At 44.2% G+C, this 15,555-nt stretch overlaps 1 protein-coding gene across 2 annotated transcripts in view; it reads left to right on the forward strand.

Moving 5' to 3' along the window:
- Positions 1–10,286: 10,286 nt before the first annotated feature.
- The window catches only part of PHACTR1 (phosphatase and actin regulator 1), a 303,617-nt gene continuing 298,348 nt past the window's right edge, over positions 10,287–15,555 (forward strand). The window contains exon 1 of one of the 2 annotated variants that reach the window (XM_074899680.1): positions 10,287–10,458. In XM_074899680.1, the coding sequence (XP_074755781.1) occupies positions 10,347–10,458 (112 nt within the window). In that variant the 5' untranslated portion in view covers positions 10,287–10,346. The remainder of the gene's footprint in view (positions 10,459–15,555) is intronic. The other variant, XM_074899683.1, reaches the window with a different exon arrangement.

Consider the following 15,555-nt stretch of genomic DNA (forward strand, 5'->3'; position numbering starts at 1 on the left):
CCCACTCCTGGTGGGTGGAAGAGAAGCGAAGGAATAGGACTGCATAATGTTGGGCAGGAACTCAAAAGAGCTATGATAGCATTGCTAGCAGATGATATCAAATCCCAGCTGACCTCAGGTCTTGTATAGTTGAACACAGGATGCTCTGACCTCAGCACTCAGACTGAAACAGAGTTTTGGCCCCCAGCAACTAACTGGTTCTCTATCCGTTGCTGCCTGCACTAACACCCACACCTCATCCCTACTCCCGCAGAAAACTGCAGAACTGCCTTTGCTGCTGTAGGGTAGGAGGAGAGAGGTGTTACCTTATCAGCTGCCTCCTCTCCCATCCTCTCCTTCTCCAGAAGCAGCCATCACCTCACTCCCGTGGGCTGTGCATGTAACAGAGGATGTTTGGCCATTCGGGCTGCATCTGCTGTTCAAACAGCTGTTCCCTGTTTCCTCCAAGGAAAGTGAAGCAGGAGGGATGGAAAAGTCACAAAAGCTGGATCTGGCAGTACGATTATCTAGATTTAGAAAACTTGGTAAATGAAGCCAGCTGGCTGTAGGCTTCAGATACAAGCCAGAAATATCCTAAGCCCCGCAGCCCTCCCTGACTGTCTCTTCTGTGGCCGTATGTTAGGATCTAGGAGATGGGGGATGTCCTTGCCAAGTGCGTAATGCCTGGTGATGCATCTGCAAATCAGAAGCAGGAAAGAAGGGCCTGTGATCCCCTGGATCTAGCCCCTTGCCCTAGGAAAGTTTGAATCTGAAATCCAATCAGGGAGCTGGACTTTAATTTTCAAAAAAGTCTTTTCTCTTTGAAGTTGTGGAAGATACTAGTCGTTCTTGGATGTTAATGTATTCTGAATACAAATCTACCACGGCTTTCAGCCATGAGGGCTGAAAGTATAGAATGGAGCCTGGAATAGGATTCAGCTCACTTATCCCTTAGGTGTCCTCAGTGAAGATGTTTCCACCTAAGATTTCTGATTAGCTTGGTATGTATCAGAGGAGAGAAACAGTAATTTTAAGAGCAGGGTTCAACTAATCTTAGACATTTTCATTGGGATAACATAAATCTTGCCTTATTTTTCTACTGATTATGAAAGCCTAGACAGCTAAATTGAGTGAAAGATGCCTGTGCTAATGGCATTTGTTTGCACAGAGGAATCACACACTGACAAGCAAGACAGGACCTAAATCAGGAAAGGGAGTAACTTCCCCAAAACAGGTCAAGTTGGAATCCAAAGCTGTATGTGCAGATCCCATCTTGGCTGTAGCCTACTTCGGAGAGACGTCAGCTCTGATCTGGAAGTTCTACTTGAAAGAAGTTATGCTTTGAGGGATGCAAAGAAAGACCTTGTATTTGACAGAGCTGAGCAGGCTGGTGCTGTGGAGGAGCAGAAGCAGGCTGCTCCATGAGGGAAAGTGAGCCAAGAGGCAGCAAGACGGGCAGAGGCACACGAGAGGTAAAACACTGCAGCACGTGAGCAGGGCAGGTCTGGTGATGGTCACCAGCTTCAGCCAAGAGTCCAGATCATCAGGTAGGACCACGGTGATGAGGCAGGTATGAGGCCAAGCAGGACATCGAGTCAACAGTCTGGATGTGGATCAGTGAGGACTGTAGCCAGCCACAGGCACAGCTGCAGCCTCACTCAGCAACTGGGCAATGGCCTCAGTGTAAGTGCAGCTCTGAAAAGAAGGGAGGAAGCAGCTGTTGAGGCTTCTTCCTGCTTTCTCAAACAGCTCCAAAGCTGGCCAGGGCTTCTCAAGCCTGTCTCCAACAGCTGGGCCATGTCAGAGAGCCTGCCTTGAGCATAGCCAACTAAACTGTGTGCAGGGAGTGCACACAGGGCCCTGCCCATTAGTATTTAGCTCTAATCTAGGCTGGTTTGGGATTAAGAAACGGGGAACCCCTCCCTCCCCTCGTATATAAGGGGGTGGAGCCCCCTGGACGAACTCTGAGAGAAGAACGACTTCTGCCCAGTACATTATAAATGAAAGCTTTAAGTACCATCATAAAAGGAGAGTTTCTCATTGCAGACTGTGTGTAGCCTTTGCTGCAGCCACGAGTCTGATGGAAGGGACTCTAAGACTCACCCCCTCTCTTGGTGCCTCTAGCAACCTGGCAGGACAGGCTATCATGCAGTCAGGATGCCACTCTGGGCTGCGCAAATCCACCTTTGCACTACAGACAGACCCTCCGGTCACTGCTGGGAGTCCGGATTCTGCTCTCAGGGGACTTCTGACTCAAAGATAAAATAGTTTCCAGTTTCTTGGAGACCTGTGCATCCACTTTTCCAGTCTCATCTCCTTTGCACCAGCAGGGGGCACGAAGTTTAAAATTAACTGCATTAGTTGAGTATTTACAAGATGCTCCTACATACCTGGAAGTTGCTTGCCAGTCCATTTGGCAGGATACACTGTGCATATTTAAATAACTGAACAAAACTCTCTTGAAGGCATATCTTAAGCCATCTTTTGTATTTATAAATAATTTACAGATCCACTTACATTAGGTATGCTTTTACTGGTTGTAACATTCCTGCAATCTACTTGATGAATGCAAGATGTGAATAAAAAATGTAAAGTAGAAAAAAAATGGAAATAAAAATACAGTACATACAGTGAAGGGATAACAGATGCACAAGATTGTAGAGACTCACAGGGTATAATTGATCAAAAGATTTCAGGAAATCCTTCTTGATTATTTTTCCAGGTTTAATAAAATACTCCCAGGTATAGTTTTAATTCCACATTTTCCTCTCACACTCTGTCTCCACAACGTAGTTATTTCACTGTGCTTCGCTTTTGCTCATTTATTTTAATCCATACAGTGCTGACTCATTCTAGATGTTTGACTTTAATCATTGCTGACTACTCAGTGCTACTTCCCTTCTGCTTTTGCATATTAAATTACGTCCAGCATTTTACAAAAGCGTTTTGCTGCAGTATCCCCAGATCCTAATCCAGAATGATTCCACTGCAGATGTTCCCTGTGTAAAGTAATATTAGGATACTCTATCCACCAAAGTTTTATGATGAATCCATCCTATAGATGAACATATTTTCAAAGTTATGTTATTTTGCAAGGCTTTTTCTTTTTTTTTTTTTTTCAGGTGATGTCACTAGTTTTTAGACTAATAAGATTACTAACAAAATAATTAGTAACAGCAAATGTGCATTCCTGATGTAATTTCCCTCCCTTTAAATCTGAGGAAGTAACTGATCAACATCAACCTTTCCCTCATTTTTTAAAATCTTTTTTCCCCCCCTTTCTCACCTCCTATTCTGGCATGTCCCCATTACTTAGAATTTAGGAACAGGCAACTGAGTGCCATGATCAGAGTGTCTGGCTTAGAGAGTCAGGTAGCCTAGCTTCACCAATTGTATAAAAATAGCTCCTGATGAGTTGCAGTAACCATACTTCAGCTACTTTTCATCCATTTATTTCAATATCCAGTCAGCCAAATAAAAGTCAGAAGAAATAAGGATCTTCTAATTCTCGGTAGCATATCTGCATAAAACTAGGACGTTTGAGACCCAGTTCTCTCTAGCCCTAAATACAAAAAACTTCAGAAAACCTATGCATGGATCACACTTGAAAAAAATTGATTCTGAAAACTAAATCTATTTTTTTTCTATTAAAAATTAATTTTGAATAATCAAGCTGCTTCTTGTCCCTATTTCATAATAATTTAGCTGGGGGGGTTATTTATTTATTTTTAATAGCCTGTTTTCTGAAGCCTATGCCTTTGAACACAACAGCCAAGGAACGTGCATGTTTTCTCTAAAATGTACAAAAAATGCTAGACATATTTTACATACGTTTACCCAAATATTGCAAACCAGCATAACAAGCATGTGCATAGAAGCCGATATCTTTTCTATGGGTACTACAGTTTGCAACCCTCGGGCCTGTGTTTGAGTACTATGTATCTAAGTACTTTCTTTCAGATTACTGCTGTCCATCAAACCCATGTCAAAGATCTCAACAGCTTTGCTGTAGAAACACAGAGCAATCCATATGTATGTTCTTCTGTGTTTATCCGGGAGACACAAGCCTATAAATCATTCTTCATAAATGAGAAATTATGTCCTCTCCAATGCTTGCACACATGTTCATCTCTCTTCCTCTCCTGCCAGCCATACCCCACTTGCCATCTCCAATTGTTCAAATGTTGTTAACAGTTGCATTTAAAACAAGACACAATCAGACCAAAAAATTTTTTTCCTGGTAAACATTCATTTGGACCCATTGCTTGTCTGTCTTTACGGTTTTTTTTAGCGCAGATGAAATATTGTGTTCTAGATGCATCAAAATGTACCTGAACTAATGTTTTTGAATTTACATTTAGCCAAAAATACATTTCTGTGAGTATTATCTACATGTTATGCCATGGTGAGCCCTTTCCACAGAAGCATGAAGAGGGAGAACTGAATAAGCAAGTCATATGTTTCTCTAAAAAAAAAAAAAAAAAGGTAGAAAAAGTAGCATCTTAATCAGCCTCAGCAGCATTGAAATTAAAATATTTTCATAGATATTCTACAAAGTTGTTCAAAATTTGCCCTGAGAAATGAGGTTTTCCTCAAAAAAAGTCTTAAAGATTTCTGATATAAAACAGTATTCCTGTACGGCTATTTCCATGTCATCTGAAGTTGCTTGTGATTATATGCATCAGAAACATACGCATCTAGGTCTAGACATCTCCAGCAGAAACCTTTTAGAACTTCACTTGCACTAAGATTAAAATCATCAGGTCTCAAAAGTTTTGTCATTTTGAGGTAAAAACCTGCTATTGAAATTAGGGTTTCTAGATGAAGACCCTATTGACCCCAAAATGACCAGGGTATGTGTGTCACCAATGAGATATTTTAAAAACATTTTAATAAAAGTCGATTGATAAAAGTGGATGGAAAAATCAAGATGAATATTTCATGTTTTCTCTGACTAATTCTTAGGAGGATGGCTTTTCACCTCTTGAAAGTTTTCTGATGAGAAATGTCCAAAAATTTTCTTAAAAAACACAAGTGTTAAAAAAATTAATATTATAAGTCTTCAAAATATAAAGCTAGTTCTTGGCAAACAAACATTTTTATTAAAATATGTGGAAATGTATTTTAATGGAAAAAATGGAAGACATAAAAAATTCTTTGCAAACCACCCCCTATGTTTTCAGTAATTTCAAACAGCATTCAAAAATTGGACCACCTGTAGATATAACTAAATATACTGAAATTATATGTTCAAAATGCCTCTGAACATGCAATATAATACTTTACATATTTCACATTCCCTTCTCCCAAATGCATACTTGTGTCATACTTCAGTAACGTACAATATTTTGAGACAACAAATGTGAGACTATATACAATCAGTTCTAAGGTGTCATTACATACATTATGGCATTTCTACTTTTAAGACATTTTTCCTCCATAAGCGACCTCTTCCTTTTCTATCAAATACCAGACAAGATGTTGCCACAATGTGTCAATCGTGGTGTAACCCTACGAGGAACAATGCAAAAAAATGAAAAAATTTAACCAAAATGAATGATTTGCCTTCTGTGTGTTGTTAGAGTGGCTGCCTAAAATGAGGTTTTGGACATGGTCTCAAATCCATCTGCAGTATAAATGGGCCCCTTAATGTATTGTAATGTCATTCCTTTACTCCAAGACCTTCATGAGGACATTTTCTAATTTTCCCAAAAAACCATCTCCTGAAAATGTGTCCCAGAGACTGAGCTGGTTTGTGGAGAGCGACTGAAGCTAGAGATACTGGTGGGTTATCTGTGGTGGACCCAATTGTCACACTGAGCAAATGTTGACAGTTTTACTTAAAAATACATGGCAAGACATCCTTGTAATAAGGAGTTTTATGGATTACAGTTAAGAAAAGGGTGTGTACAGCTCTATTCATAGCATGCACAAATATTCAGCATCACTGTATGGATATCAGAATGCGATCAGCTGTACTTTCCAGCTCCACAGCTACATAAGAATTGATCTTTGTTTATTTTGTTTATTGCAAAATGTTTTAATACTCATTAGCTTCCTCTGAAATTTTTCTAATGTTTACTTAAAATTTCCCATCATTCTTGAAAACTCCTTTTGGTAATATACACAAAGGGGAGATAATCATGGTTGTCAAAGTAATACATAATGATTACTCCAGGAAATATTTTCCAGCATCCACCTACTTCTAGACAAAAGGAATACAAGCCAGATCCTAATATTTTGACCCAAAAGGTAAAAATGATTTATAAACAATTATATAGAAAAGCTCACTCTTTTTCTCTGTTTACCATAAATGTATATGCAATTTGGTGGTGGGTTTTTTTCAGATAGGTTCCTGTCCTGTGATCCAGCCAAGCCTGAGATGCACAGGTGCTCTTTCACTGACTATAACTACAGCTAGATCATGCCAGTTTTAAAAGACAAATGTTTTACATGCTTGGCTGTTTTATGAGATGATTTTTACAATGCTGACTTTATACACAGATAAATCTTCCTTCAGTGTAAATTTGATGATGCAGTACACAAAATTCTCTGTAGCAGAAATTTTCCATTCTCTTTTATCTTCATTACTGTACACCCCTATTACAAGGGAGTGATCGTTTACAGTCAGTCACAGTGTTTACTTTAGCTTAATCTAAATAGTTGACCCCATTAAATCAATTTCAACTCTTGCCCTTTGCTTTTACTTCAAATTCAAATGCTACGTTAGAAATGAGCAAAAACTTGAAAGAAATCTATTTAAAACCAGAAAACAAGTAAATCAGACCAGAAATAACTGCTACCTCCAGCAACACAGATTTGCTTGTTTAGTAAACTACGTAATGCTGCAAATCGAAAAACAGAGCGTGACAGCTTTTGTTAACGCATACTAATTATATGCTATCATTCCTAACACCTAAGTCAGGTTTTAGGCATCTGAAGGCTTCTGATTGACAGGTAATATTTAGAACTCTAAAAAACTTTTAAAAGAAAGACTCACAGTTAGCAGGCTGCAGAATATGCTCTTAATCACTGTCAGTCATGCTCTCCAGTCCCAGCAGGAAAATATAGTTCATTATTAGTTATTTGAAGTGTGGTGGCTTACAAAAGCCCTAAGATAAAGACTGTTATGCCAGATAATGCCCAAACAGCAAGAAACATCCAGGGTTTAGGCTCCTAGGCTCTTACAGGGTCCCACATGAAAGTTAATGTTAACAGTCCCACACTAAAGGAACGGCTTTCAAGCTGAGGTTCTCTTTCCAGCTATATATGAGATGGGGGGGAAGAAACCCACTGAGAAGGTACTTGTGCATGGTGCTCACGCTTTCAGTGATCAGCCAGATCCCATCTAGCATTTGTGATGATCTTTATCTACTCAGAGAATTGAGGTGGATATATTTATAAAGGCTCTTCTGTTTGTGATTTGTAATTTATAGGCTCAGTGCCCAAAGCATTCAACAGCCACTCATAATTACATTTCACATAAAACTCACCTACATTACAGGGACATTATCAAGGCTGTAAGGTCAAGTGCTAAATACTTAGGCAATGCCAGAACGAAGGTTGCCTCTGCAACATTAATTCAGTCTCCTTATACATATGTATTATAATACAGTTTCTAATTGCATGATGACACTGTAATTTTTTCCTATCCTACCATTTGCTTCATCAGTGTATGGAGTGGGCAGTGCTTGCTTAATGAACCAGTATTAAATATTTTGCTTTCTGCTCCTTGAAGGCATGGCCCCAAGCCATTTAAACCCTGTTCAGAAGACAGAAATCTTAATTTCCTCATGGGCTTTTCAGTGGTGCTTCACTAAAGTATATGAGCACTTTACAAATATTAATGAATTTATATCTTCACGAAATCCCTGCTGAAAGAAAATCATGATTGTCCCTGTTTCACAACTAAGAAACTGACATAAAGGGATCAAGAGCAAAAAGCAGCTGTTAATTTTGAGTGCCCAAATCAAGACAACAAGAAATTGAGTCTTGAAATAGTTGCTACAGGCATCACATCATGTGTCCCAAGTCTTCCACTGATTTCCACAAACTAAGTGAACACTTAAATACTTCCATTACTTAGGCATCACAGCCTCAAAAACAGTGTTCAGAAAAAGAGGGACTGCAGCTATTGAGAAGTCGTGAAAAGAGTGGTTTAAGTGGCAAAACTAGGAACTTTGAACAAGGAAATTTGTGGCAGGAACAGAGCTATAACCTATGTCTTTGGGGCACACAACACAGCAGTCCTTTCTCGGCATCATTCAGTGCAGACCTTAAATTCTGCAGCATGTGAGGCAGAGACCTTACAGCAAACAGCCCCTTCTACTACTTGCTACAGATCCTTTTTTCCAGTGAGTAATTTTCTTTCTCTTCTCGTTTTCTTCTCTTTTTTTTCTTTTTCTTCCTCTTCCTCCCCCTTTCCATTTCTCCTTTCTCCCGCTATTCTCCTCTTCATTTGTTCCTTCTGACCAGCTCGTCGGGCAACTCTTCTCACCGTGCCCACTCTGATGACAGCATCTTCTGATGATGACATAGACCGGAGACCCATCAGAAGACTCCGGTCTAAGAGTGACACCCCTTACTTGGAAGAAGCTAGGATCTGCTTCAACCTTGATAATGGTAGGACCACCCTTTCCCCAAACAGCATGTGATGTTAATCAAAGACTTTTTTTGAGATGCAGATGAACCAAAAGGCACCTCCTCGTTTACAAGTGGTATGATGGTTCACCAGGCATCCAAGGATGTCACGGCTGTCTAACTACAAGCACCTGCATATGTATGAACAGGGATCCTTTCCAAAATTTTTCTGCAAGTACTAACTAAAGATTTTCCCTTGTTTTAGCTAGGGTGAGCCAGTGAGATCAGAGCAAAAGAGAATGGCTTTGCAAACAAAATATATTTATATCTTATCCACTGCAGGCATCCAGAAACACGAAAGTTCCTGTGAACATTTATGAAGGGATTAGAGCTAAGAGCAGACTTCAGCTAAACACAACATTACAACCATGGAAGAACATCCAGTATGCCCCAAAGCCTCTGTAGGTTTAATCGGCAGAAGTGTAACAGAAAACTCTTGATTCTGCAGGAACAAGTAAGAGAGCTGTTCCCCCAAATTCAAACCAACCAGTGTTACTACCGCTGCCTCCAGGGTTATTGGGCCCCAGTATTCCCTGGTCCTTTTTCTCACTGAGGTTGACCAAAACAAAAGACTTTGGAAGTACTAACAACTTAGTGACTTTAAACAGACTGGATTTTCTTTAAAAAACTCTGAACTAGATGTGACAAACTAGTACACTTCCTGGCACACATTGTAACTGCTTAACTCTCCCTTTATGTAGTATTTTTGTGCTACGCAGATTTTTTTTTTTTTAAATAGCATTTTTAATTATTTATATTACACTAACACCTTGAGGTGTCTCCCAGAATTGGAGCCCTAATGTGGCAGCCACGTTTGCCTTATAGGGTAAGAAATAAATCTACGTAGAGGGCTGAGTACTCAATAGAGACAACAGAATAGGGGAGAAGCAGCGAAACACTGTCCCCGGTTTGCAGCTAGGAGTCACTGATTTTTGCCTACGGTCACGTTATTTTCAAAGACCTGCCAAAGTGACTTATGAATATAAGTCCCAAGCTTTAAGTGACAGTCAGTTTTAAACACTGAGTGTCGGCTGCTCAGTCTCCTTGGCACTCTAAAGTGCCTGGCCAGGTGCGCCATTCTGGTTTACTTAACGGGTTTGCTCAAGGAAAGAGGAGAAGGAGGCGAAAGGATGGACTTCCCACCAAGTCTCGATCCAGCCGTGCTTTGAGTTTTGGGACCCCTAGGCTAGGAGAGAGCAGTTCAGGGTGCCCAACACTGGGGTGGGGTGTCACCTCGGCCAGCCGCGGGGTGGGGTGGGGTGGGGTGGGGGGCGGCACCTCAGCCAGGCCCCTGGCCCGGGCCTCCCCTGGGCAGGGGGGCAGGCAGGGCCGGGCCGGGGCGAGGTGGGGAGCACCGCTCGCCCCCCCCACCCCCCCGGAGCCGAGGTCGCCGCCCTGAGGCGAGCGGCACTCGGCCGGCGGAGGCGCTGCCGGCGGGCAGGGACAGGGGACAGGGGGCAGGGCCGCTGCGGCCGCTCCCGTCCGGAGATCCTTGACGGGTTTTCCCTGTCTCTCTCCCTCCCTCCCTCCGCTCCTTTCTCCCTTTCCCTCTCTCCTTCCACGTCCTCCCCTCCCCGCGCCTCTCTCCCCCCCCTCCCTCTCTCCCTCCCTCCCTCTCTCCCTCCCCGCCCGCCCCCTCCGCCCCCTCCTCGCCCGGCCGCCCCGCGCCGCGCCGCCGCTCGCCCTCGCCAGCTCGCCGGGCCACGCTGCTCACCGTGCCCACATTAATGGCGGCATCTTCCGAGGAGGACATCGACCGCAGACCCATCCGCCGCGTCCGCTCCAAGAGCGACACCCCCTACCTCGCTGAGGCCCGCATCTCCTTCAACCTCGAGACAGGTGAGACACAGCCCGGCACGACGCGGGGGAGGGCGGCCCGCCTCGCCCGCGGCCGCCCGTGGACCGGCGGCGGCTGCCCCGGCGGCGGGGGAGGCAGGGAGGGAAGGGGCCGCCCCCGGCGCCGCGGCCTCCTCCCCCGCCGGCGCCTGCGGGCTCCCCGGGCGCTGCAGCCCGGTCCGGCCCGGCCCTGGCGCCCCGCTTCTTCGCACCTCCCCGGCCTCCTCCGAGCCTGGCCCACTGACCGCCCCTCAGCCCCGCACCTCTGGCCTGCCCCGCCGGGTGCCGGCTTCCCTTCTCTGTTGGGCCCCTCGAAGCCTCCCCTCTCCCAGGCCACCATCCTCTCACCCTGCGGGGCGGCGTACCACTTCCCCACAAGACTTCTGCTCTGTCCCTCCTTGCCAGGTTCTTCTGACATCCCTCCTGGAGATGCTGCCCTTGGCGTTTTGCAAGTCTCTCCCTTTCTCACTCTTTGCCTTCTTCCCCTGATGGGTTTGTGCCTCAAAAGTGCAAGGAAACTTGCACCTGCGTTGTCCGCTTTTTCTCATTCTCGTGAGATCCCCCGTTGTCCCAGCGTCGCTTTTTGCGACTCTCGATGGGTGTACAGCCTGATGCTTTATACCAACACACCTCCAGCTCCCCACATTCACCTCCTCCTGCCTGTTATTGGGACAGACCTCCTGCAAGTCTCTACCTGACCTTTCCGTCCCCCTTCTCCACTGCTGCTCCTTCTTCTCTGCCACCTCTTCCTCATGGCTCCCTTGAGATTTCAGCTGTCCCCTTCAGTTCATCCTGCACATGGTGACTATCCTGTTTCTTTCCTACTAGGCCTGTGCTTTTTTTTCTCCTTCCCTGACCTTTTATTTTCTTATGGGCTCTGGTCAACAGTAAACTACATCAGAGGTTATTTGCTCTCAAAAACAAAGAAAAAGAAAGTTCTTTCTCTTGGTTCTCTGCACCAAGCCAGACTTCCTCTGTCTGGGGAGGGGGTGTGAGGGAAGATCTGTAGCCAGGAAGCTCTACTGCAGCCTCCCTCATGTCCCAGCAGCAGTGCACAAAATGACCCAACTGTGTAACAGTCTTTGATGCGGAGCCTGTCAGCTCACTGCCAGCTGTAAAGGGAAAAGAGCTGCCTCGGGGTTGCTGCTTGCCACGCTGCGGTCTCCTCTATCCCTCCCCCAGCTTTCAGCTGGCAGAAAGTTGGAGATGGCGGAGATGCGTTTTCTCCTCCATTTGGGGATGGAACGGATTCCCCTCCCCCTCCCGTTATCCGTGCTGTAATTACACCCTTGGTAATGGCTAATACGCAGTTTGGTTTTACCATTGACAAAACAGTTGGTTACATCTTATGGCGGGTCATTATTTCTTTCCGATCATGACTTCTTAACAGTTACCAAGCTGTAGGTAAGTTGGATGGCATTTCAGGACGCAGGCTGGAAGACAGTGCCAGATGCCAGGTTTCGGCTCTAAAGAACTGAGAGTGAAAATGAAAAGAGCATCGCCATGCATAAAGTGTAAATAAAAAGAGGCTGTGTATGGTTATTTGACTGCTGAAATAACCCTGCGCTGACTTGTGCTGTCACAGGTAACGTTATGTCATATAGTTATAGATAAACCAGTTAAGAGCAAGGCACCTTCAGGTCACCTGGTGCCCCACATCTCTATGCTGAGCTAGACATGCTGTCTTTGCTACAAGTTCCAGAGGATGTGTGAGTCTCTAGGTACCGCTTTCCTGCAATCCCCTGAAAAATCTGATAATTACACTTAGCTTCGTTCTCTTCCTCCCCTCTCCCTGGCTCTTTTAAAATTTACATCTTTACTTTCAAACCTGGGAATAGAATCCCTTTAAAAGAAATAACTAAAAGAAACAGTACTGGTGTATCGAGAAATATAAATGAAAAATGTTGTAAGTAGTGTGAGCGTGTGTTTTCATTAATCCATCTGGCAGTGAGTAGTTTTGAGCTTTAAAAAAATAAAATAAAATTGCTTAGCAACCAGTATTGAGTGAGTGAGCCAAAAAGCAAGTGAAACGTGCCACTGGTACTCACTTCATTTCTGAGCTGTTGCTTTTACTCTTCGGTTTGCTCAGAACGCACAAACCAAGCAGCCTGGGTTTGAGAACTCTGTATTCCAGGGAAACAGCAGTTAGAAAATTTGTTCAAGCACTTTTGCTTGTACTTGATAATGCCGCGTGGCGCAGGGCTTGCTTTTGAAACTTCTTATTTATGAGGTGCAGTGTTCTGCAAGTTCCGTTCTGGGGGTATGTGTGGCAAAAAACCGCACCGCAGTTTCTGAACTTACCTGGCGTTGAGATGCGGTTGGTTACTGGCGGCATCAGTGGGGTGCCGCAGGGGTGCTGCCGGTCCGGCGGGCGGGAGGACCCCACCTCCCGCCTGGCCGCTGGCGCCGCCCCGGGGCGGGGCCTGTCGGGGGGCGGGGCCGTGCCGCCCGGGAGCCCGCGGCGCTGTCCGCCGCCGCCGGTGCTGAAGCGGCGGCCGGCGCGCCGTGTGTGCCCGCGGTAGCGGACCGCGCCGCCGGGCGTGGAAACCGCACGGCCCGCCTGTCGTGTTCCCGCTCGCTGCCCCTGGGTTGGCAGCGCACGTGTGCGCACAAGGGCCTCTGTGCGTCTTTGCCTGCGAAGGAGGCAGGTGATGGGAAGGAAGCAGTGCTGTTTCTTCAACCCATCGGTTCAGTTGAAACTAAAGGGGTGATAAAGGGGTGATTGGGGCGCAGGAAATCACCTCTTCCTTAGGTGCTTATTGCTTGCTTTCCATGTAGTGCATTCCGTATCTACGGCTGCTGCTCAACCACTGCTCACAGAGCTATTTTTCCTACAGCTGCTACAAGTCGAGCTGCATCCCCCAGTCATTGTCTTCTGTCAGGACACGGTCAGGGCTTGGATGCAGCGTGCAGCTGCTTTGCTGTATTGGAACTTAAAATCCACTTTTATTAATGAAACATAAGCAGATGCAGTGAATACTGCTCTTCTCCACTCTTAATTACAACCACTAGTTAAGAACTAGCAGGTTTTTATCTACTTCAGCTGTAAGTTATAATTATAGCATTACCGCTGTTATCTGTATTGTTGAACAACTGAGAGATTGCATACACAGAGTCAATTATACAATTTGGGTATAGAACAGATTTGGTCTGGATTGCAGAAAACCCACAATTTATAAGTGATTAACAGTGCAACTGCTACCTGCACTTATCTTTTTATTATATTAAGAGTTCTGCTTTGTTTGATTTTCCGAAATACGCTTGTTTATTGTGTTTGTTTCTGAGTATCGATCAATTAATTCACAATTATTACCTAGCATGAGTTAACAAATGCTGTTCAATTAGTTGTCCCTGGTATGGTTTTTTTGCTGGTGTTCCCAAACTGATTAAGATACAAAGCTGTTTTCCAAACTCAGGGTTATTCTCCCTACTGCTATACATATGCAAATCCTATTAATCTGAGTTATGTGCTCATATCAAGAGGGTAATGTTTCCCAAAGGATTTAAATTGCCTCTTCTGCCAAAATTAATGTAGCTACATACCACCATAAAACTATAGACAGATATGAATTCGTTTTGCATATTTGATACTGAATCAGTCCACATACAGAAATTAATTTTTTAATTTTCTGAAAGACTTCCTCCAGTGCGACACTAGAGGAATGTGGATTATGCACTCACTTTTGGTTGATGATCTTTTGTTTTCTTTGTTATGCTTAGAAAACTGGCTCCATCTCTTAGCATCCATCCTCGGCTTTTCATACACATCTTCTTAAAAGCAGTTTTCAACTTGTCTTTCTAACTTTCTGGTTTCAGGCATCTAAAAGCTAATCTCAAATTACTTCTGAAAACTTGAGCCTTCATCTGTGACAGTTGTCCAGTAGCATAATTCCTTCCCTAGTCCTGTGCCAGCTGACAAGTTCAAGTGTTTTTTACAGGTTTTGACCTATTACAGCGTTTGACTGATTTCTATTCTTCCTGTTGCAAAATATTGTACTTTTAAAATGGCAACACAAGGTAGGTAGCTTTCAGGCTTGATAAATTAGCAGAGGTGATGAGTGATAGCGAAATAGACCACTTAAAACTCTCACTAAATGATCCAAGATGTGTGAGCTTTCCTTCTACCTCCTCCTTCATGCAGCCGCTTGAGGAATCCCTGTCAGAATTTTATTGACGTTTGTTAGGGGAGGGGGAACTACTGCATTAGGTTCATCTGATCAGGTTCTCTTTTAGCCCTTCAAGTGTCAGTCACTATTGAAGGTACATCTGTATACAGACAAATAAAATAATCTTACTCCTTCCTAGCCAAAAAAAGAGTAAGCTTTGTACTGCAATCCTTGGCAAAGTTGATTTTAGAAGACTGGCTTCTTGTTAAGTGGTGCAAGAAGTTATCTTTATCTCAGCTGCCATGGGACCTTCCTGAGATCGTTCAGGGAGGACACCAGATGTCAGTCTTTGTTTGAACAAGGCCGATTGTCTACTTAGAATGGAGACTTGGGAAGAAAGCAAGCCTTAGAGAAGGTGTAACGCCAGAATGACTGCAGTAGCTGTGCTAGAGGTCAGCAAAGAGGAGGTGTTCCTTCAGAAAGAATATATTTACTTTCCGTGCTGTGAAATGAGGGGAGGGGAGCTTTTGTATGTGAATATATCCTGTCCACCCCTACTGAAAATTGTGCACCAATCGTGCAACTGAACAGAAGCCTATGGCCAGAGGGATGCAGGAGCTGGGCTCTGAAGGTGAGGAGAGAGAAGTAGCGACAGAGCAGACCCGATAAGGATGGTGCAACCTGTGCTAGCTATGGAGCCCAGCTGGCTCACTCGGCCCTGAAGCACAGCACGGATTTTAAGTGTACTGTAGTCACTCAGTAATCTCACTGAAGTGGCTGGATCCTCAAGTGATGCAAGTCATTTGTTGACTTCAGCCAGGGATCTGAGCCAGACTGTAGAAATACATATCTCTGCTTCCCTTCAATGATGAAAGGTCTGTTTTATCTCTTTGTGGTATGGAGCCACATGTTTTCCTGGAATGTGTTCTGGGAAAGCAAAGCTAAGAGGGAAAGTACTGAGTGGCTCTGCACGATTTTGCCATGTGTACAGAAG

The sequence above is a fragment of the Athene noctua genome, chromosome 2 (genome assembly GCF_965140245.1).
Source record: "Athene noctua chromosome 2, bAthNoc1.hap1.1, whole genome shotgun sequence".
Lineage (NCBI taxonomy): Eukaryota > Metazoa > Chordata > Aves > Strigiformes > Strigidae > Athene > Athene noctua.